The sequence below is a fragment of the Carassius gibelio genome, chromosome B10 (genome assembly GCF_023724105.1).
Source record: "Carassius gibelio isolate Cgi1373 ecotype wild population from Czech Republic chromosome B10, carGib1.2-hapl.c, whole genome shotgun sequence".
Taxonomy (NCBI): Eukaryota; Metazoa; Chordata; class Actinopteri; order Cypriniformes; family Cyprinidae; genus Carassius; species Carassius gibelio.
Genome location: NC_068405.1, coordinates 20,236,268 through 20,259,078, shown reverse-complemented (window position 1 = coordinate 20,259,078; position 22,811 = coordinate 20,236,268). Strand labels below are relative to the sequence as shown.

General features: G+C 39.7%; 1 protein-coding gene across 2 annotated transcripts in view; it reads right to left on the bottom strand.

Moving 5' to 3' along the window:
* Positions 1–22,811, bottom strand: part of kirrel3a (kirre like nephrin family adhesion molecule 3a) — a 144,403-nt gene that overhangs the window by 36,697 nt on the left and 84,895 nt on the right. For both annotated transcript variants that reach the window (XM_052567391.1, XM_052567392.1), the window contains exons 2-4: positions 17,097–17,246; positions 10,021–10,170; positions 1,490–1,647 (exon numbers count right to left, since the gene is read on the bottom strand). In XM_052567391.1, coding sequence (XP_052423351.1) covers positions 1,490–1,647; positions 10,021–10,170; positions 17,097–17,246 — 458 coding nt within the window. The remainder of the gene's footprint in view (positions 1–1,489; positions 1,648–10,020; positions 10,171–17,096; positions 17,247–22,811) is intronic.

The window sequence follows — 22,811 nt, the reverse complement described above, 5'->3', positions numbered from 1 at the left end:
CCGGTGGCTGCTGAGGGGTTCAGCTTACTCAAAATGAGCAGATTATGCTCTCCAATCATAGTACGAGCGGCCCTTTAAACACATTTCCTGCTCTCTCAATTTTCTCCCTAAAACTGACAAACTGAGCAAATTGCTGAGGAACACATTTATAATGGAGTGCTGGAATGTCTTTCCATTACGACATATTTAAAGCACTGCATTACAGCTTCACTTTGCCCCAAGGATTAAATTAAAAATTAGTCCTCACTTGTCATTAATTTGACAGAGCTGAGCGTTTCGAGGACACGCAGTCAGGCGGGAGTGCAGAAATTCATGAGAGACTCTTTTTTTTGACACGTGAAAGAGGGGTAATGTTGAAAATATCAACTGTAGGCAAAAAATAATAATTACAGGCTGTGTCTCAAAACCTACACAGTTATTCACCTAGACAGCATTTTTGGGTGTCGTAGAGGCAGTTGAATGTTCAAATACAATTGAAATATTTTTAAACACTATTCTTGGGGAATGTATGTATGTTTAAACACTAAAATGTGAATTCTTGGTCATAGGCACATTCAAGTCATGGTTCAATCATCATGTTTGAAGGAAAAATGAACTGTAAATTTATAATAGGAGCATCTAAATGTTCAAACTAAATATAAGACAATTTATACACATTTTTTGGGCATCACAGACTTGATCATTCACTTTCATATTCATATATATATATATATATATATATATATATATATATATATTCGGTACAGCATTTTTCGTCGTTATATTAAAGTTTGAAATGAATCAAAAACAATTCCAGACGTTTTTGAGCATTAGATGCACAAGCTGAATCTAAATCATTCAAAACAACATCTTGGGCTTGATAGATGATTCAATTTGAAATGAAACACTCAAGACAGTTCTTGGGAAATGTTTGAACTCACAAATCTTTTGATCACTTGATCATTCAATTTGAAATGAAACCGTGTTTCGGGCATCAGTGCCTGTTTGAATCGCATTAAACTTTTAAAACAGCTTTTTTGGGCATCACATGTACATTTTGAACCGAATCGAAACATTTGAGGGAAGCTTTTTGCATGTTGCAGGCATCTTTTGGATGTCACGCGTACATCTGAACTAAATCAAAATGTTGGAAAATATTTATTTTTTTGGGGGGGGGGGGGGGTTTCATTACAGCGTTCAGCTGTTGCAAATGGAACTTCTGATTATTCTGTTTGAAACCAAACACTCAATGCAGCATTTTTTGGGCATCAGATATGCTTTTAAACAACCTAAAATGTTCAAAACAGCATTTCTGGGGCATTATAGATGGATTTGAACGTATAATTTGAAACAAAAATTTTTTCGGGCATTACAGATGCATTCAATTGAAAATTTAACAACACATTTCTGATGCCTAAAAACGATTTTGAGACACACTCCCTGGTTCCATCATGTTTCAGTATTGTGTCCTGTTGTTACAATAATCGCCAGCAGCATGGATCTGTCGTACCTTGGTGTAAGCCGCACCGTTTAGTACCTCTCCGTTACGGATCCAGATTATGGAGGCAGCTGGTTTGGCGTTGTTGGCGTGGCAGGTGAGGTTTAGCGAGTTCCCTGCACGCAAGCTCACCACAGGTGCTCCGATTATCACGGGGTCATCGGGAGGAACTGGAAATAAAATCAGAGAGAAGTTTATCCTCTTGTTTCACAAACAATGGCACATAGTGAAGGAGAGGGAAAGGGAGAAATGGAAGGATGAGTCAAAAAAACAGTTTTTTTTGAATAGCACTGATTGCACTTCTCTTTTAAAAACAGCTCTGATCAGCCTGCTTCTCACTCAGACTCAGGTAAATTATTGATTGGGCACTCAGCTCATTAGGGAGCATATCTGGGGCAAGTCTAAATCAAAGGCAACAAGCAGCTGCTACATCCTGAGCGCTCCAGAGAGAGCACTGGAAAAAGAGAGAGGGCAGTAAGACGTGAGAAGAGGAGGGACTATTTGAAGGTGCCAGAATGGGCCAACTGGGGGGTGGTTGTTGTTGGGGGACGTCCCAGAGATGCTGGCTTCATTAAGAGGGAAGCTGAGACCCCATTACTCATATCTTTCTGATTAGACTTCTGCCAGCTTATACTCTCGCTGAGATTTCTAGCCAATCAGATGGCACTCACAAGTTTGAGCAACTGGGGACTTCAAGATGCCTTGGTAACAGCGAAGTTTAAGGTGCAAAGGGGAGGTTTTGACCATGTTTCTTCATGAAAGTAAAGTCTCTGAAGGAGGACGCCGGATATCTTCTCTTCAGATCTTTCTGTGTAGCACATCAGACCGTGGAGACTTGTCCCTGGCGCTACGCGACGATCTCAGAGCACGTAGTCCTGTGCGATTTGTTAGCTGGTGTTTCTTCCCTGGAACCAATCAAGTCTCCCTCCGGCTTGAAAAAAATCGTACGGTTCTCAGAACGACTGAACAGTTTTTCCCTTCTGCGTCTGTGTATAAAGGCCACAGCCACGTCTAGTTGTCAGCACGGTTTTGGAGAGAGAGAAAAATAGAGAGAGTGGGAGAGATTTGAGAAAGAGAGAGATAAAGAAGGAACGAGGAAAAATGAAAAGTAGAAAACTGATTTGGTTTGTCGTGATGGAAAAGTAAATCTGTTTAACTGTGTGCAGCCACACAGGCAGCTCTGATATAATAAATAGGTATCAAAATTATGTAAACAAAAAATAAATACAGTATATAATAGATACACAATTATGTTTAAAAGTTTGGGGTCAGTAAGATTTTTTTTTTTTTTTAAGAATATAAATATTTTATTCAGCAAGGATGCAAAAGTAAACGTAAAAATGAAAAGTATCATTTAAAATTATAATGTTATAAATGTTTTCCATCACAAAAATAAATAATATTTTCAAATATATTAATGTACTGAAGTTTTTTTTTTAAGTTTAATAATATGTAACAATAATTCAATTTGTACTATATTTAATCCAATAAATGCAGCCTAGATGAACAAGTTGAGATAGATAGATCTGCAAAGGAGTAAAAGTTATAGTGGTTCTTGTTTTACCACTAAAACAGTCATAGAAAACTGGAATGAAACCCCTTTGCTGCATTTAAATTAGCGTCAGATAATTCAAAGTACTTCCACTCAGAATCCACTCTCATTTCCAGGAGCAATTAAAGTCAGTGTCATACTCCTTTCCCCATCTGGACATCAAAGCCATTCTTAACGGCTTGTTTTAACGCCTAAGTGCTTTGCCTGTTTAGAGCAAACTCATTCGTTTTTTTTTTTTTCAAGTGATACAAACATAGCTTACAATTGCATGCTGGGATTGTTTTCCGGGACTGATAGACCAGAGGCTAAGTGTATGCAAATGAGCACAACAGTTAAGTCAATCAGTCTGTCTGCTCAAGTTTCAGTTATTGATGGGGTTGAATTAGAGAGAGAGAGAGCTGGCACTGCAGTCCAACGTTCAAGTCCCAGAATTCCAGAAAGCTAAGTGCCAATATATAATGGTGTGAATTCACACACTGCCATTTCTAAGCAGCTTTGGATGGCATCCTGTGACTCTCCGTGTGGCACAGATCCCAGATGGTTCATGTTCTCCTTGCGAGTGCCATAGACTGGCGTAACCATGTTAAACCTTCTCGCGACCGCCATGTTTGCAAATATGCCCTGGTGCGGCACTTTCAAGCCTTGAGCCGGTCAACACGATGGATTTATCGTCCCGCCGTAATTGCTGTTCAAAGTGGGGAGAAACTCTCACACGGAGCCTAACGAACAGCCAGGATGGAATTACTTCTGTCTCTGCCCTCTTGATACACCAGGCCCTTGAGACACCTCGAGTCATTCAGCATGTGGAAGGAGAAAAATGGAGCAATTTCATTTTGGAAACAAGAGAGAAGGGGCATTCTGGGAAATGTGACCTATTTTATAATGAACCTGGATTTGGTCTTACATCTGGAGATGTCTCTCTCTCTCCCTTTTCTCATTCCCTCTCTCCGTCTTTCTCTCACAGGAATTGGTAGCACGGTGGATTAATCACTTTCATCCTGAGTTCAGTTGTTGTACCACACAGCGGCACACAGCCTTTAGCAATTATCCCTCCTTTTTTGTTTTTATTTTTTCAGGTGTATTAACTAAAAATACTCACGGAGGTTCGCCATAAAAGCCCTTTAAACAGGAGCAGATGTGATCTTGTTACCAGGACACAAACATTTATTTGAATAAAAGCATTTGAAGTGAAATATTCCTCGGTGTTGTTTGAAACCGCGCTCGTGTTGATCAGATAATGACGGCGTGCTGTTTCACCTTTTGAAAGTTCCTGCTGAAGGCCAGTTTGTTAACAAAGGGGGCACTTAGTTTCAAATGAACTGTAGAAAACAAATTAGAATCGAATAAACGAGGTGAAATAGCATTTTTTTAAAGTTTAAATGTTAACACAAGGGCAGGAAATGTTAAATCCAGGACTATATTTTTAACACATTTAATGGAAACTGCATTACATAAAGCACTAACCAACCTTGAATTGCACATTTAACAACATTATCGCTGCACTTTTTTTGTCAGTTTTGTGCAATAATGTTGACTACACAGCACAGTGCCCAAACGGCCTTACAGCACTGAACTATCTGTTTGTTTTGTAATAGAAATCATTGTCTTACATTCTCCCGTCAGCTTATCAATGCGAGAGCATCTGACCGACCTTGGGCCTGTTTTTCAACTGCGAATAGTTCACTTTGTTTGACTGAAACAGCCTCAAGTGAGACTTAAAAGATGCACTGTTTCGTTTATACACAAACTTTTGTAGAAAAAAAAATCTCTCCAGGTCTCCACAGATGCTGATCTGTTTCTTTTAATACCATAAGCGCTGGCCAATGCATCAGATAATTGACTATCATTAAGATTTTCTCAATTTCAGTTAACACTAGTATTATCATTTCACATGAATGTGTCTTAATTATTAAATAAAGACAGGCTGTCATGTATTGAGTTCGATCTATTGAGGAGGCGATGAATATTAAAAGTTCAATTACGCTTTAGGTTCAGCATGTTTGCTTTTTGGTTATGACATGAATAGAGAGTATAAATAAATAAATAGATGTCAGCTTGATGAGCTTTAACTACAGGGTGCCATTATTGACACACGAGCTGTATTGAGAGTGCACGGTTTATCCCACTCCTTCTGCTCGAGTTCCCTTAAAAGCTTCTCTGGGAGGGAAGGCATGTCACTGAGATGTCTGATGCTCAGAAACAGGAGTAATCTTGGGAGGATTCCCCAAAACAACAGTACAGCATGTACAGAGATGACACGCATGGACAGGTGGCCCACACCAGAGAGCCCTTTGGCCTGAACAGGCCAGCGATCAACAGCGCTCTGGTCTAATCAGAACTGTGTCTCTCGCTCCACATCCCATGGGAGATCTACAGTACAGGAGGAGCAGTGCAGTTTTTTCTTTTCATGTTACTCTCTATGATATATCAATGTGATCTTAATTGACTTTGTATATGTATTGTGCAGTTGTTTACATCTGTATAGACAATATCTATGAATGGACAACTTTTAAAACATTAATCATTGAATATGTCTTTTCAGAGACATAGTATGTATGTTTGATATTGCGTGTACTATCTAGATGTAAAATACGCTACTGTTCAGGGGAAAGAAAGTAATATTTATATTCAGCAAAAATGCATTAAAAAATTATCAAACGTGACAGCAAAGGCATTCAGAAATATTTGTGTTTGATATGAATTGTGTTCTTTTGAACTTTCTATTCATCAGAGAATCCCGAAAAGCAAAGTGCACTGCACAGTTTCGACAAAAATATTAAGCAGTACTGATGATGATAATAAGAAATGTTTCTTGAGCAGCAAATCAGCATATTAGAATGATTTCTGAAGGATCACGTGACACTTAAAACTGGAGTAATGTTGCTGAAAATTCAGCTTTGATCACAGGAATAATTACATCTTAATATTAAATCAGTAACGCTCAAAAAGGCAATTAATCAATAACTTGTTCATCACCATTCATGAGCAATTTGCTGAATCAATGAATCAATCATAAAGACTTGAAGTGTTCTGTGCTTATGAACAAATTGGGTAAGTGTATGATTCATTCACAAAGACCGTCATTTGTTTTGAATGAATCAGTTGAGTGAATGATTCAAATGAATCACTCATAGTAGAGTCACCTGTCTCCACCTATTAGTGTAATAATTCAATTTGCAGAAAGAAGACGAAAGTGTGATGTAAGTAATAAAAATAGTGAAATGTCTCATTGTGAAACACCGCTCAACCACTCAAATACACAGACCAAAGCTAACTGTCTACTAAAAAGTAGAACTTGGCACTAGCAACACCAATGTCATGTGTTTTATCCAGGGAAAGCTAGAAATTATCAAATGTGAACCCTAAATAAATATATGTCGCTTTCAAATATGTAAATTTAAAATGGGCAATTGAATTTACTTACCAAAGCATATTGTATATCACACTTGGCATCATGCAAGTTAATCTTAGACACTGCATACAGTATATCTCAGCTGAAGATTTGCACCTATGTCACAATAGTGAGATTTTTTATTCTGCTGTGACACAATGGCATGATGTACCTGTCTGTGAATTCACATTTCTCAGATATGCAGATGTTGCTGCATGCCTGATGCCTATTCAACAAAGTGCAACATTTGAAATGAGGACCAGCTGTTGCAAACTTCAATCCATTTTTAAAAATTCATAACACTAACTGCACTTGCAGACTGAGATGATAATTCTTGCATTTAAAACCGACACAGCTAAAAAAAAAATGTGAACAATGGCATTTGGTTGTTTTTTGGGTCAAGACCGGTATCCGTGAACTTTTTCAATTTCATCCCAGTGTTGTTTGCTTTCTCTGTTCCCAGTCTGGCTGCGATGTGCCTTTTTGCGGCCAAAGCTGGTGCTGACATTAACATGAGGAGACGGGGAACGTATTTGGACAGGGCTGGGTGAGTTAGCTTGCTGTGAATGGGTGAGAAACCTATAATAAAAGAGGAAAAGACAACCTGCATCTTTCCATTCTAGTTTTCTGAGAATCGGGTTACGATCCCTGACTGGTGCCCTATCCACAAGAGGAGGAACTGAACAGCCTCTTTGTTTTGAAAGACTACAAGTAATTGGCGGCTCCTCTCATTAGGACTGATGTTTGTCTCCCTCTTGGACAGGTTAACATGACTTGTTCAACATGCTCCTAAAGGGTTAGTACACCCAAAAATGAAAATTTGTTCGTGTTTTACTCACCCTCAGAACATCCTATGTGTATATGACTTTCTTTATGTTTATGAGTTTATTTATAGGAGCAAACTTATTTTAGTTATAAGCTCACTTTAGCGAAGGAAAACCAGTATTCTTATACCAGAATTTTTCTTTCCAAATCCTTGGTTTGTCCTTCTAATTCGTGGCCGGCGTTTTGTTTTGTTCTCTCTACTCATTCGTCTCTAATCAACGCAAAGCCGACGTACGAAGACATCTGATGGAACGGTTTCCGCGTATGAGAGAAAAGTGTATATTACGTTTGAAATATGGATATTTTTCTTACAAAAACATATGCATTCACTACAGAACCTGTTTATTGTGAATGCACGTGCTTTATTTGACGACTTTATTTGACGTACTGTTCAACCGTAACACCGGCTGACTGCAGTGCTAGAGCTTTGAACAACCAGAACAATTTTTATTATTAACTCCACCTGGATTCATCTGAGAGAAGAAAATCATATACACCTAGGACGCTTCAAGGGTGAGTAAAACGCAAGCTAATTTTCATTTTTGGGTGAACTAACCCCTTTAAGGCAAAGGATATAATTTTGCACAAAGCTTTAATCCACTAGCTTTTCCTACTTCTAGTCTGAGAAGTTCACATGTAGATCTAATTAATGTGGCATGACTGCACCGTTAGATTCAAAATGAGAGTATTGTGGCTTTTAGCACATCTGCACTGTTGTTGAAAGACGTGGTTTGGGTTGGTGTTTTTTAAAAAAAAGTGTCTTGTCACATGTTTATCCACGTGAATTGTTTGTATAGTGAGAAATTTGTACTACATACCAGACAGGAGGTGTTTGGAAACAAGGTGTTGAAACCCAAGAGCGACAAGTCAATTCAGAGAAAGAGAGCAAGTCATTTTCAAACTTTTCTCTTTGAAATAACCAACAGACTGTTTCTAATAAGACTAGGAAATGTGAGTGGGTCAACTTTTCTTGTATGTTGACTTTAAGACAGTTTGACACATCGAACAAACTGCACTTTTATTCCACAAAGCCATGTTTTCATTCGCATCAAATCGCATCAAGAAGGAAAGAAAGCCTCTAATTAAGTCTGAAAGCAGCCAAATCTCACAAGCTCTTTAACTCCGAAGACAATGAGCCGAACAAATGCTGAGAGCTAACAGAAACACTGCAGTAGCTCTTTTTAAACAATGGTGACCTTTGGAAGTGGCTTGGGTTTCTCCCCACGGTTCACTGAGTTGTTGCGCCGCGGCTCTCGCTCTCTCTCTCCAGCTCCTCGCCTTGGCTTTAGGGGAATTCCTTGGATCTAATTAGCCTCAGGGGTCCTTCTTCAGCAATGTGTACCAACCCCATCTCATGTCTTATTCAGCAGCCTGGCCACCACAAAGCAAACTGGGTTACCCCACAACTCTCCTACGGATGTTCAAAGTTCAAATGTCACTCTGGCAGGTCAGCCGCCCTCCCGCTGCCAAGTTCGCACTTGTGTAATTGCAGAAGCACAGATGTGAAACTGAGACTGATTGTTTGAGAACCTTATTGCGAAGCCGTGCCTCTTGAAAGAGAATAAAAGAAAGCGTAAACTCGCTCTGAATTTGCATGAGGGCTCTGCAGGGGACCGGAGACACCATTTAGTGGCTGATACACACCAGCATAGCACGATTTGAGACCAAGGCATATTAATGCATCGCATCGGAGCCCGGAACTCTTGCCCAAACACCGGGCTTTAAAGTCAAAGGCGGGATAAAGCCTCCACAGACATTTTTCTGAAAAGTGACAAAGATAGGTTTGAGACTTCACAGGCCAGGCATCCAATCAGGTTACAAAGACCACTCTGGATCTCAGCTGTCAGGAGAGAGATAGAGAAAGCGAGCGAACGAACCAAACGTTGCATCTGATTGCGGTCACGCGCCGTCGTCCCCCCAGGGAGAGAAGTGACAGGGGATTGACGGTGACGGAGTCCCTACATGAGGTTCATTACCTCGCTCAGGAGCCGCTTGCGGTTTTGCATGCAACTTTTCAGAAGTAAGCCAGTTTGTGTGGGATTACATGTCAGGCTAATGGCTCTGCCCTGGGGAGCACGATGATTTGTCTCTGCTGCCACTGGACCAGCAAAAAATAAAAACAAATGAGCGGCCGCTCATCTATAATTAATCATTTTAATGGACCTAGAATCGCAGGCATCTTCGCTCGGCTTTAAGCGTCTAGACTCAGATTACTGGTTTAAAACGCTGTTACTCCAAGGCTGGCGTAATGAACTTATTCCTCTGGAATATATCATAGATTTAACAAAGGAAAGAAAGAAATCGATAATGATAATCAGGCAGAGTCGGGCTGCCTGAGAGCTAAGCTGACGCAATGCATTTGTGTCAGGGCCTCTATCGATCGCAAACATATCTAATGTGTCTTATTAAAGCTGATTAGCCCTGATTTCAGAATATCACACATTTATCTGACTCAGAGATTGACTTTGTTCTTGTCTACATTCATAGTATTGCAGAGGCAGTGCTTTTTCATGCTTTCGCATTCTCTGGGCCTAGCTTTCTTTTACTCCTTTACTGCTCGAGTGCTATTCTAGTTAAAGTATGTATCGATTTGTCTGAATGTCCGTCAGTTCATCCATCAATCCATCTATCCGCACTCATGCAATAAAGGCTTCAATTAAAAAAGAGAAGCAAAAAGTGAACCATAGAACTCGAAACAGTGAAACGCAGATCTATCCATCTATTTGTGTCTGTTTGTCATCTCTTTTATGGAAGGTTCTGGTAGGTGACACTGACCCAGAACAGTGAGCCGAGCGGGTCGAGATCTGGAACCAGCCTGGATGGCTTGACACTCAAAGCTGCCGTCATCGATCAGTTCGGTCCTCTGGATCAGTAGGTGATATTCTCCTTTGCTGTGGTCCCCAATCACATCATAGCGTGGGTAACCTGAAACACAAGGTTGAAATGAAACATAAACAGAATATTACCATGAAAAAAACTGCTTTCCAAGCAATAAAATGTCTGCCCTCAAGCCAATAAGTTACCCCAGTCATATTTGTTATCTTAAAGATCCAGTTTAATCGTTATGTTTGTTGTTGCGATGTTTTGTTGCATTTTACAGTTTGTGCTGTAGTACTATTAAATTCTATGGAAGCTGCATGCAAAAATCTGAAACAATATTTCACTGCACAATAAGGAACAAGTCCTTTTTGGAGTTGGTCTTGAATGAACTCAAGTCACATTTACTGTAGACAAGAAAGAAAGAAAGAAAGAAAGAAAGAAAGAAAGAAAGAAAGAAAGAAAGAAAGAATTTAATCACTCTGTGGTATTACTCGATTTAAATCTCACAACACAAACATGAATCTTGACTTCTGACATAAAATGTTCTCAGATCAAACTGCTTCACAATACCATATCATAAATATGCTTTATTCATATTTGAAAAGACTGATTAATAGTTAAGCGTTCATTTAAAGAAGGTACTTGATTGAAAGCAAGAGCATATCTGCTTATTGATTCAGCATAATTACATTCTTTTTATTTTCTTTTTATTAGATTTTCAAAAGAACAACACACAAATAATTAAATAAACCCGAGCGGAACAAAACATAAATAAGAAACAAATACTGTCAGCACTACCTACATATAAGATAAATACTTACATGACATAGTAAGCATAAAATTACTTTGTACAAAGATTCATAAGTCTTTCCAGAGTACTATGTATGATTAAATATTATTATTATTATTTAGAGCTGGGCAACGATTTAATCGCATTGCTTTGCAAAAAAATTTGAATTGAATTCAAAACGAATGTATTGCGCACTTTTTCATAAAAAAAAAAAAAAAAAAAAAAAGTGCAATAATATTTGGTTTGCAAACACTAAGGCGTGTATTCCTTTTACATATTAGCAGTTAAAATATTTCTTGTGAATCTCAACTTAAACATTAATGTAAACAAATGAAATATAAAACCAAAGCTATTTGTCACTGCCAGGGCATCGACATTTTTATCTGTAATAATAATAAAAAACTGTGTTAATACATTATAAAATAGTTGAATGCATTAATTAATGAATTAGCATGCTAATGCGCTAACTTGCCCAGCCCTCTTATATATATATATATATATATATATATATATATATATATATATATATATATATATATATATATATATATATATACACACACACTACCAACCCAAAGTCTAGGGTAAGCAATTATTTATTTATTTTTTTGTTTATTATTATTTTTTTTTATAAGGGATGATTTAAATAGACCAAAAATGACCAAAAATGTCTATTCCGAATAAATTCTGTTCATTTGAACATTCTATTCATTTAAAAATTCTGAATAAAAAAAATTAATAGGAGCACAACTTTTCAACATTGATAATAATAAGAAATATTTTTTGAGCAGCAAATCAGCAAAAAACAACATGGGCTAATTGGAAATAAGAACCTCTAAATACATTTCTGCAAAACATACAAATCACTGCAGACATTTGAAAACTGATACTTTTAAACAGCAGTGTCACAGATCCAGCTTCATATGTTAGGTTTAAATATATAGTATAATAGCTCACGCAGTATGAAGTTCAACTTGAGAGGTGAAGAGCTCAGGTACGAATCCTGTGAACTACAGTTCCACAAAACAGTTCAAACATATCAGTTTTTATACCATTTGCATTTGTTAATACTATCGGGTGGGTTTCTTGTTGGGCTTAGTTTAGGGGATATTTCCAACATGATAAAGCATTTTCTTTTAGTGACATTCTCCGTATATTTGAATTATGAACCACCGCAATACATACCTGAAGCAACGTTAATAAAAACGCAGCAATACATGCATATCAATGGAAAAAAAATGTATTGAACCCATGTTTTAGCACCACTCACTGGACTTCATTTTAAAACTGATTCAAAACGTGCAATAAGGTACAGTACGTAATAATAGTGTTGCAGAAATGTATTTAGAGGCACGTATTTCCAATGAGCCTGGGTTGGTTAAATTGTAATAAAATTTCACAATATTACTGGATTTTTTTGATCAGCCTTCGTAAGAAAAAAAAAAAAACTGTACTGTCCCCAAAAGCTTAAATGGCAATTATGAAAAATAAATGCATATAAAATTGCTGAAATAAAAAGAATACAAAATGTGGCCTTCAAGGTAAAATATAAAATATGATATCTTTAATAAATGATGAACGGAATCCTTTGTAGCTTGAAAAAAAACTTGGAACAGCAAAATTGCTACATGATGCTCTACTCAAGACAGATGTCTCATTTTTAGTTAATCTGCTCATATCACAAAACAAATCGCAGCCTGGAGCACGTTTAAATCTGAACATGATCTTCTAAAGAGTTATCATGGCATGTCTCTGAAACCCTGGTGATCCTTTATATTAAAGAGTGTTTGGCTGTCCTCTGCTATCTGGTAATAAGCCCCGTATTAGGAATCGATAGTGTCATTACTGCCTTCAGGTTTCCTGCCACTGGATCTTCTTTTGCCTTTTATTTAAGAGCTGTTTTCATTAGGGATTATTGAGGCATACAGGCGCCTCAATAAACTCTGATGAATTCCCCAATATGCTTGACTGGACGGCTTCAGACAATGGCTGTCAATTAGAAGAAACAATGTGAAATGACCCTATTAAAGGTAATGAATCCTACGAAATGGATTCGACTTCATGTCGGATCAATAGCAGCTGCGATAGAGAGCTGGGACATGAATTTATCACACTGTGGGCATCTCACTGACACTCCAATGGATGGAAGCACGCTTGAAACTTGGCTGGAAGGAGGCAGATCAAAGCTCGGAGCGAGCGAATGTGAAAGCTGAAGGGGGAGAGATACACGGACGGGCATCCTAATCAAGGGTTATGCTAGCTTCAGCCTCGCTGACACAAAATCTGTAACTTCTCAAGCTTTGAGGACACGAGGCCTGAAAAGATATAGATATCTATGTCATATCGATCGTAGGGTCTGTCATTTCATCGGTGTGAAACTGCAGGTGATAAAACACGAGATGGATTTTTAGAAAAACCTGATGCAACTTGTAAAAATACGCAAATTGTTCACATTTGGAACAATCAGTAGGCTCAGGGCAGCTTTGAACACACTGATATCCGTTTATGTCGGCGCTCTAGATAAGTTTTCACTTTAGTAAGTGACATTTTCACATCCAATTTGAAGCGAGACTTTGTCCAGTTGCATGTGTCGGTTAAGTCGATTATACTATGGTACAATGATATCCAGGAGTCCCTGGACACTTCTAAACGCTCAGAGAAAGAAAAGACGCAGTGGAAAGGAAATTCAAGCCCTGAGAGGCTCAATTAAAGAGCTCCGTCCATGACTAAACGCTGCCTGGGGCCACGGCTAAAAATCACTAACTTCTGGAGAAACCACCGCCCAAAATGGAAATCCTTTCTTGGTTTGTAGTTTAGAATCGCACTTCACGAGAGAACAATATGAGGCCTCATCTTCAGATATTAATTGGTCGTTTCTTGAAGTGCGTAAGTGAACGCAATCAGCAACTATTGTTAGCAATAATGACCTCTTGATCCAGCAAGTATGTGTAACGTTAGCTAAATAGGATCTCAATGCTATCCTTTAGGTTAGATTTGGAAATAAATCAAACAAATTATGCTTCGTTGCACAATAAATATTTCAAAGGGCTAATAAGTTCAACTTCAAGCAAGCTGAAGCAAATTTGGAAGCGACTTTCAGCAAATTGAAGCTTAAGGGACGAATGTGCAGTGAATTTGATTGAGACCAAAGTTTGTTCGACATTTTGCATTTTAATCTGACAGTCCATTGCAAATAAAACAGTCAATAAATGTGGCGTAGTGAAGAAAGCGAGTCGGGTAATCATATCTGATTTGTTTGTGATTTACTAAACTGATTTAGCAAACCTAAACCTAAAGGTTGTCCTTGCATAAATGAGAAGCTTTCAAAAAACATTTCAATCCATTCCCAGAAATTAATTTGTAAACCTCGTTGTGTGAATGTAAAACAGCTGCACTTGCGGCACGTCTCTCTGGGGTTCTGCGGATGATGAAGTGCTTGCCTTAATTAATGATAGAAATGCAATTAATTCTCGACTGTTGCTTTGCTGAGTCTGACAGAACTTTTGACAGGCACTTTCTGAAACAAACAGAAAAACCTTCACAACAATCAGGAAAAGTTAGTGGTGGGAAAAAAAAAAGCTGCAAGGCTGCTAGGTAAGAAAATGTCAGGGGAAGCATTCACAAACTGACAGAATGGGCTGTTGTCCTTGTATTATAGTGTCTTACTGGAGAAAAGAAATGTCTTAGGCATTCAGCGTCTCTGTAATGATACAAACAGATCTGGCAGAGACACGCAGGTGTTTTGAGCAGCAAATGTCTTGACTTTGGTTTCAGCCTGACTGTAATTTACACTGCAAAGCAGAGCAAGTGCTTTACGTATGAATGCCAATTTTAAAAATCATGCTGGAAATAAACGTGGTCGTACGCTAATTTTTTAATACAAAAGTTTATTATGTACACATTTTGATACTTTCATGTTCGTTTAGGGCGACCACCTGCTAATAAGCCCAAGGGGGGACAAGGGGTATGTTTCTGAGGGACACTGTGGGACAATGCCTTGCGCGGTGGTGCCCCCACCCCATTGGCAGACTCACTGATAGTGGTTTACCCATTACTAGCACATACTGTACCACCATACATGGTATATTAATGATGCCCTATTCCCCTAAACATGTGTAATTGCTGATGTATGCTCACGACAAAATTGACAGATGCACTTCCGCTTACGATTTACTTTAGCTATTTAATTTTATTTATTTTTCTTTACAATTTATTCACTTTAAATAAATGATAATATAAAATTATAGGATTAAAATGAATTGTAGTTGCTCAACACCACAGGAACAGCTAAAAAAAGACTAAACTCACAACTCCAGAGGTTCACGGAACGAGAAGGGGGAGAAAGGATGGTGAACTTGCATGTTAGTAAGGCATGAAAAAAAAAGGTAGCACTTTATTTTACAGTCCTGTTCCTCATGTACATACTATGTACTTATTATATTTATTACAATAACTATGTAATAACTAGGTACTAACCCTGAACCTACCCCTAAACCTAACCCTACCCCATGTAGTAACCTTGTATTACCAGAACTTTCTTAGATAAATACACTGTAAGTACACTATAAGTACATGGAAGTACACGTACTGTAAAATAAAGTGCAACCAAAAAAAAAACAGTTTGAAACAGGACACACCTTCTCTTTTTTAATTGATGATGGCGGTGCCTCACTTTCTCCATTTTTTTGAATTGGAAAGCGTGCATCTAAAAGTTCCTTCCCAGTGTGTCTGGTATGCACGTGCGTGCGCTGTCATGACAACAATGGAAAAATTTGATAACAACCTAGTCAGTAGTTCAACTGAGGGGTGGGTGTGGCAACAGTAGCGTGCTGAACTGTCTAGTAATGTTTGTTTGGCTGCCTGGGGATCGAGGATATAGAGCGCCAACTTTTTTAGAGCAAGCATTGATTATGCATGACACAGTCTCAATTAGTGGGACGCATGAATTGGGCTTCAAACGCTGTGCGCACACGCGCGGTCACCCTATGTTCGATGGGTTCACTGTATTACTATTTAACACACTTAAAATGAGTACTGTGTAACCAACTGACTCTTGTGCTTCCCTTCCAACCTTGTAGTTGTTCCAGTCAAATAAAAGGTACATTCTTCTGTGCATGTGGCTTTTGAGTAACTAAAAATTATTTAAAAATTATTTATTAAAAAAAGAATATTAGGTTATTGATATACAGGAACCATTTTCCTATTTTTCCAAGTATAAAATTTTGGTAAGTAGCAAATATAACCAGTATCCCAGCTTTCCGTGTCATGACAGATTTTATTAGATTATTTTTTTGCTATGTCCTAAAAACTACAATATTACCTTTTTCATTGCATTTTTGATCACATAAATGCAAGCCAATATTATTTTTAGAACTGAGACACAATTATATTTTTTATTAATATTTTGAATTAGTTTTTATTATTATATCGTTTAAGTTTTAGCAAATGTGCTGTGTTTTGGTTATTTTTATAAATTTTAGTTTTTTATGGCTTTAGTTCGGAGCCTCACATAAGGCATGCAGAAAAAAAAATAGTAGGTTCAATCATGTGAACAATTTACTATTTCGTTCCCTGGATTCATAAATTGTGCACATGATTTACTAATTTGTTTCCTCGATTTTCTAAATTGTGTACATGATTTATAAATATAATTAATTAGTAAATTGTGCGCATGATTTAGCAAATCAAGGGAATGAAATAGTAATCGTGTGCACGTTTTAGTACATCGAGGGAATGAATTAGTAAATTACGTGCATGATTTATTTACTTTTTCTTGCATGTCATGTGCGGGGCTCCATACTTTAATGTTACATAAATGAAAATCTTGACGAGAATATAAGACTTAAAAAAAAAAAAAAAAAAAAAAAAACGTTTGGAATTGTAGAGCAAATTAATTATTTAAAGTTAAACAGAGTTTTATATTTTACTTCATTACAGACATTATTTTCATATCAAGCTCTATATGATTCAAGTCATCTCTTGTAAAATCTGAAGGCCAAGGTTTTGTTCTTCAATGAGAGAGCATGAGAAAAGATTTGTAACGGTTTACATTGATTATACTTTCTTATACTTGTACACATAAATTGCAATTATGTAATTATGTTCCATTATAAATCAACTGCAATTATGCAATCAACCAACTTTTCACATGTGATCAAGCGTATATGCAAGCAACTGATAAACAGCAACAAGCCACGAGAGGCCGAGTTATTTCACCACAGGTTAGGATCCGAAACCTTACCTGACATGTCTCGGTTGACCCCCAGAGCAAGACCATCTTTGACCCACAGCACCATGCCATGATATCCAGTAATGGAGCATGGCAGGGTCACAGGCTGCCCGGCCACAACCACCAGGTCATGAGGCTGCTGGATAAACACAACAGAGCTTCCTAAAACAGAGAAAGAGAGAGAGAAAGAATGAACAAGGGAGGTCACAATTATAAATCATCAAATACAATTTGTCAGAGCTGGCTGCCCCTGCCAGAGGATGTACAAAAAAACTGCCTTTTACTTGAGGATCGTTATTATGACTCTAGTAAATCTACTCCAACTCCCAAAACTCACTTTGAAGAATAAATCTATAAATTTCAACTTTATGACACTGGAATCCTTAATAAAGTTCAGCGACACACAGAAGTACGACTAGGTGCCTCACAGTTAGGAAAGCTGAACATGACACTGCTGAGATCCACAAGACTGCAGCATCTGCAGCATAAATCAGCTCGAAGCTCCTCAAACTCTGCTCTCACTCGCGGAAACTCAGCTTAGCAGGCCAAATAACGTTCCCTGCGACGAACCGCACCAGTGGTGGATGACAGGCTCAGTGGTGCTCCGGTGTCTAATAGAATGAGGTGCAAATGAAAAAGTGCCCTGAAGGTAAGCAGTCTTCAATACGGGAGGTGAAAAGAACGTGTTACCTTTCTCATTAAATTGCAGAGTGAGACAGACTGAGTTATTTTTTCCCATTCGGGGGGGAAGCGGATAAGAGCGTCAATAGAACGCGAATATGTATTTCTCTGAGAATATATTCACAGAAGATTCTCAGAGAAATAAACATCTCGTCCTTTCAACAGTCACCTTTCTTGGTCTTTTAATGTGAAAACAGTTGACACATCAGAGAAACGGAGGAGCCCTGCGCATCTCCCGAGACCACTTTGGTCGATTTTTGTCTTAAATTCAATAAAGTGCAGCTCTGCGGGGTGCATCTTTCATAAATAGCGCTTGGCCTTCCACAGATGTGGCAGGATTTCTGCGGGATGGCGCCAAGCATATTTTTGCTCTCTGTACGCTGCTGTTTAATTTTGCTGTTTAAGGATAACACCAATTCGCACGCTTGATCTAAGTTCTGTTAAAGAAAGAAAAAACATTAAGGCTCAGCATTAAAACTTACTTCTTTTGTTTGCCTACCCATGTTGAAGCTATCAAATGGTGTTTATAGCGCAGCAGACTTAATGGAGTTCTCAGTTACGTGTCATTTGAAAATAAATAAAATAATCTTAAAGTCATTATAATGCAAGATCAGTGCTCGAGTTTGAGTAATGAGTTTATTCTTATTTTATTTAGACTTTTTTTCTCAAAATCTAAAAAATTTTTTCTCAAAACAGGACTTTATTCTCAAAATATAATGAGTTTATTCTCAACATTTTATTTCAACTTTTTTTCTTCTCAAAATTGTATGTGTTTTTGTCAAGAAACTATCACTTAATTCTCTAAATTGAATGAGTTTATTCTCAACATTTTCATTATTCCTTGGACCTAATCCTCTTCTGCAGAACTTTCTATTCAACAAAGTTTCTAATATATATATATATATATATATATATATATATATATATATATATATATATATTGTGACGAGTCAGCTGCCTCCTCCCTGATTGTCACCGGCACCCCGTCCTAAATCGCCGCCCTTCACCAGGCTCCCGACTGGAGTGGGTGTGTGAGAGGAGGGGCGCTGGACGAGTCAGGGCTGGCGGCGTGTGATGGGGCACACCTGAAGGAAGTGGAGCCTCATTACCGCCGCTGTTTAAAAGCCCAACGCGCCTCTCCTCAGGAGACCGGTCTCTTCCCCGTGCATGCACACTGGTGTCCTCGTGGGTCCAGGAAGGGTGCGTTGAGGGACTCCCGCGCCACCAAGACGTGAGCTGCCGGACCCGCGATCCGGATGGGAACCGCACCCGTATACACGGCCGACGGGCCAGGATGCCGGGCCGTCCATCCCCTACCAGCGCCGCGGCCGACGAGAGAGATGTGGCCGCTAGAGGAAGCCGCCGCCCCTCGCGCCCCGGACCAAGGAGGGGAGCGCGTGCGGCCGCCGGACTCCGCCCCTTACCTGGACCCTTCCTTGATGAACACTGCCCGACCTACACAAATCCCGCAGCACGACGAGGACACCAGATTCCCTGTTATTTTGGACACTTTCTCCCTTTGGCCACTTTTATTCCCTTTGTTTTATGATTTCTGTTAATAAAAGCCTCTCCGAGGCCTGACGCCACGCCCACTGTGTCTGTCTTGTGCTCCTCCCGTGACACTGGTGGAGAATGCGGGCAGGCGGAGCCTAGACAGCGCAGTTGGGAAACGTCTGGTGACGTCACTCCCTCTCGCTTGCAAACGTTCGTGAGAACCCAGACTGGGACGGAGGAAAACTGGGGACAGCCTCCCAGCCACACAAGGGGTAAGTGACTTTTCCATTGTCATTTTGCCCGGTGGTTGGTTGAGGCTGTCACTAAAACCCGGTTTCTCTGTCCCTGTTCTGGTGCGCTGCGAGAGGGAGGACCGCCCGGAGAGGAAGCCCCGCCCACTCCGACCGTTTGGAGCCTGGTTGAGGATGGTAGCACTCCCGTGTGGGTGGCGCCCTGGGGACGGGGATGTCGCTTGGGAGGGGGAATGTGACGAGTCAGCTGCCTCCTCCCTGATTGTCACCGGCACCCCGTCCTAAATCGCCGCCCTTCACCAGGCTCCCGACTGGAGTGGGTGTGTGAGAGGAGGGGCGCTGGACGAGTCAGGGCTGGCGGCGTGTGATGGGGCACACCTGAAGGAAGTGGAGCCTCATTACCGCCGCTGTTTAAAAGCCCAACGCGCCTCTCCTCAGGAGACCGGTCTCTTCCCCGTGCATGCACACTGGTGTCCTCGTGGGTCCAGGAAGGGTGCGTTGAGGGACTCCCGCGCCACCAAGACGTGAGCTGCCGGACCCGCGATCCGGATGGGAACCGCACCCGTATACACGGCCGACGGGCCAGGATGCCGGGCCGTCCATCCCCTACCAGCGCCGCGGCCGACGAGAGAGATGTGGCCGCTAGAGGAAGCCGCCGCCCCTCGCGCCCCGGACCAAGGAGGGGAGCGCGTGCGGCCGCCGGACTCCGCCCCTTACCTGGACCCTTCCTTGATGAACACTGCCCGACCTACACAAATCCCGCAGCACGACGAGGACACCAGATTCCCTGTTATTTTGGACACTTTCTCCCTTTGGCCACTTTTATTCCCTTTGTTTTATGATTTCTGTTAATAAAAGCCTCTCCGAGGCCTGACGCCACGCCCACTGTGTCTGTCTTGTGCTCCTCCCGTGACAATATATATATATATATATATATATATATATATATATATATATATATATATTAATTAAGCACAACCGTTTTCAACATTGATTATGATGAGTGTTTCTTGAACAGCAAATCAGCATATTAGAATGATTTCTGAAGGATCTTGTGACACTGAAGACTAAAGAAAATCCAGCTTTGTCGTCACAGAAATAAAAAGCATTTTAAATATATGAATTAAAAAAATATATATATTTAAAGTGTAATAACATTTTGCAACATTACTCTTTTTACTTTATTTTTGATCACAAAAATGTCGTCCTAGATGACTTCTTTCAACAATTGTAGTTTAATGGCACTTATGAAAGGCAAAATAATTGCTATTATTTTTAGCATTTGTGCTTAATTTTTTCATCTGTTGAAGGTTTTGACATAATACTCACTATAGTTTGTGAGTGAAACCAATATATATATATATTTTTTTCCACTTATTGAATATACGTATGAGGAATTCTTTGAATCATATGATCTTTCAGTGACGTGACATACAGCCAAGTATTGTGACCCATACTCAGAATTCGTGCCCTGCATTTAACTCATCCAAAGTGCACACACACAGCAGTGAACACACACCCGGAGCAGTGGGCAGCCTTTTATGCTGCGGCACCCGGGGAGCAGGGCACCTCAGTCGTGGTATTGCCGGCCCGAGACTCGAACCCATAACCTTAGGGTTAGGAGTCAAACTCTCTAACCAATAGCCGGCAACTTTTTTTTTTTTTACCTTTTTTAAAGTTGTGACATTTACCAAGTACAGTAACCCATACTCAGAATTGGTGCTCTGCATTTAACCCATCCAAGTGCGCACACACACAGCAGTGAGATGTGAACACACCGTGAACACACACCTGGAGCAGTGGGCAGCTATATATCCAGAGCCCAGGGAGCAACTGGGGGTTCAGTGCCTTGCTCAAAGGCAGGTCAGCCACGGGTATTGAGAGAGGAAGAGAGCGCTGTTCATTCACTCCCTCCAACCTACACATCTGCCCGTAATAAATTTCTACCAATTTCTAATTTCTACTAAAATCTCCCCTTTTTTTCAAACTCCAGAAATGACAAGGCTTCTAAAGTCAAACAGAAATTTCATCAAAAGTCATCATTCAAAACTTATTTCCTTCTACCACAAGCTGTCAAACCTCATTTGTGTTTATCTGAAGCTCGTATTGACTGCTTTCATGGTGATATTTTGACAGAGCTCTACCACGTCTGTCTCATTCACTTTCACTGTATTGAAAAGAGCAGTGTAAACATTCTGCTAAAAATGTCCTGTTCTGTTCCACAGAAACAGTAAAAACATAGTGTAAATGATGGAGAGTAGGTAAAGTCTGCATTTATATGAACTATCACTTCAATGAACGATGGAGTGAGAGCCAAAAGAAGAATGCAGCCTGCAATTCACACATTCAGAGTGATCTTCAGGGTTGACATGGCATTTCAAATAGTTATGAAACTGACAGTGCACAATGATGAAATGTCACAGACAGTCCTCCAGCGTCAAAGTAATAAATACATGCAAAGTTTATGAAAACTAGCAAACTTCATTAAAAGTTTACATAAGGGAGGAGTGGGAACGTAAATATTATGCATCTGCAATAACTTCCAAAAGTGGCAGTGTTTAGAAAGCTCTTTCACCGCCAACCTGTCTGAATATGCGAACATTTTACAAAGATGTTGCCCAGACTCTCCCACATAGTGCAAAGAAAATCACAACTAATGAACGGCGCTGCCTTCAGAGCTTTTGTGTTGGACTCAGACTAATCAAAAAGTTAGGGAAAGTTTGTCTTAAGGATATTTGTAAAGATGTGTGGTTATTCACATCATTCTTTAACTGTTTGAAAGGCAAGTCTACATACATGTCAACGGTCTGTCACTTGCAAGATATTCATTGCTTTTTGACTGTGACTTTTGACTGGCCGAATCTAAGGGCGTTTTATGCACATTCTGAAAATCATCTTCATTGGACAAACAGATGCAAAATTATAAATACACTTCACCATCTCCATCCAAGGCATCACAGCATCTTTTGTTTATGAGACCCAGCAGTTGTGCTTCATGAAAGCAGACCAATATCCACAGCAGGGGCTCTAGGATCCATGGACACCTCTAATGAGAGCCACAAATAGATAAATAAATCCAATCATTACATTCAGAGGCTTGGCGCATCCCCTCACAGTGGGCAAAGCACCCCAAGTCAAATCTAGACAAATGAATTTTGTTATTGGATTCCTGCGGTTCCGTTTCCTGGACACAGATTTAAATATCACTCCCAGAAGACGTCAATTCTGAGCGTAACAAAGGGAGAGAAAAACAGCATGGAGGCAGGGCATTGAATGCTCTCAGAGAAAAGAAACCAAGCGA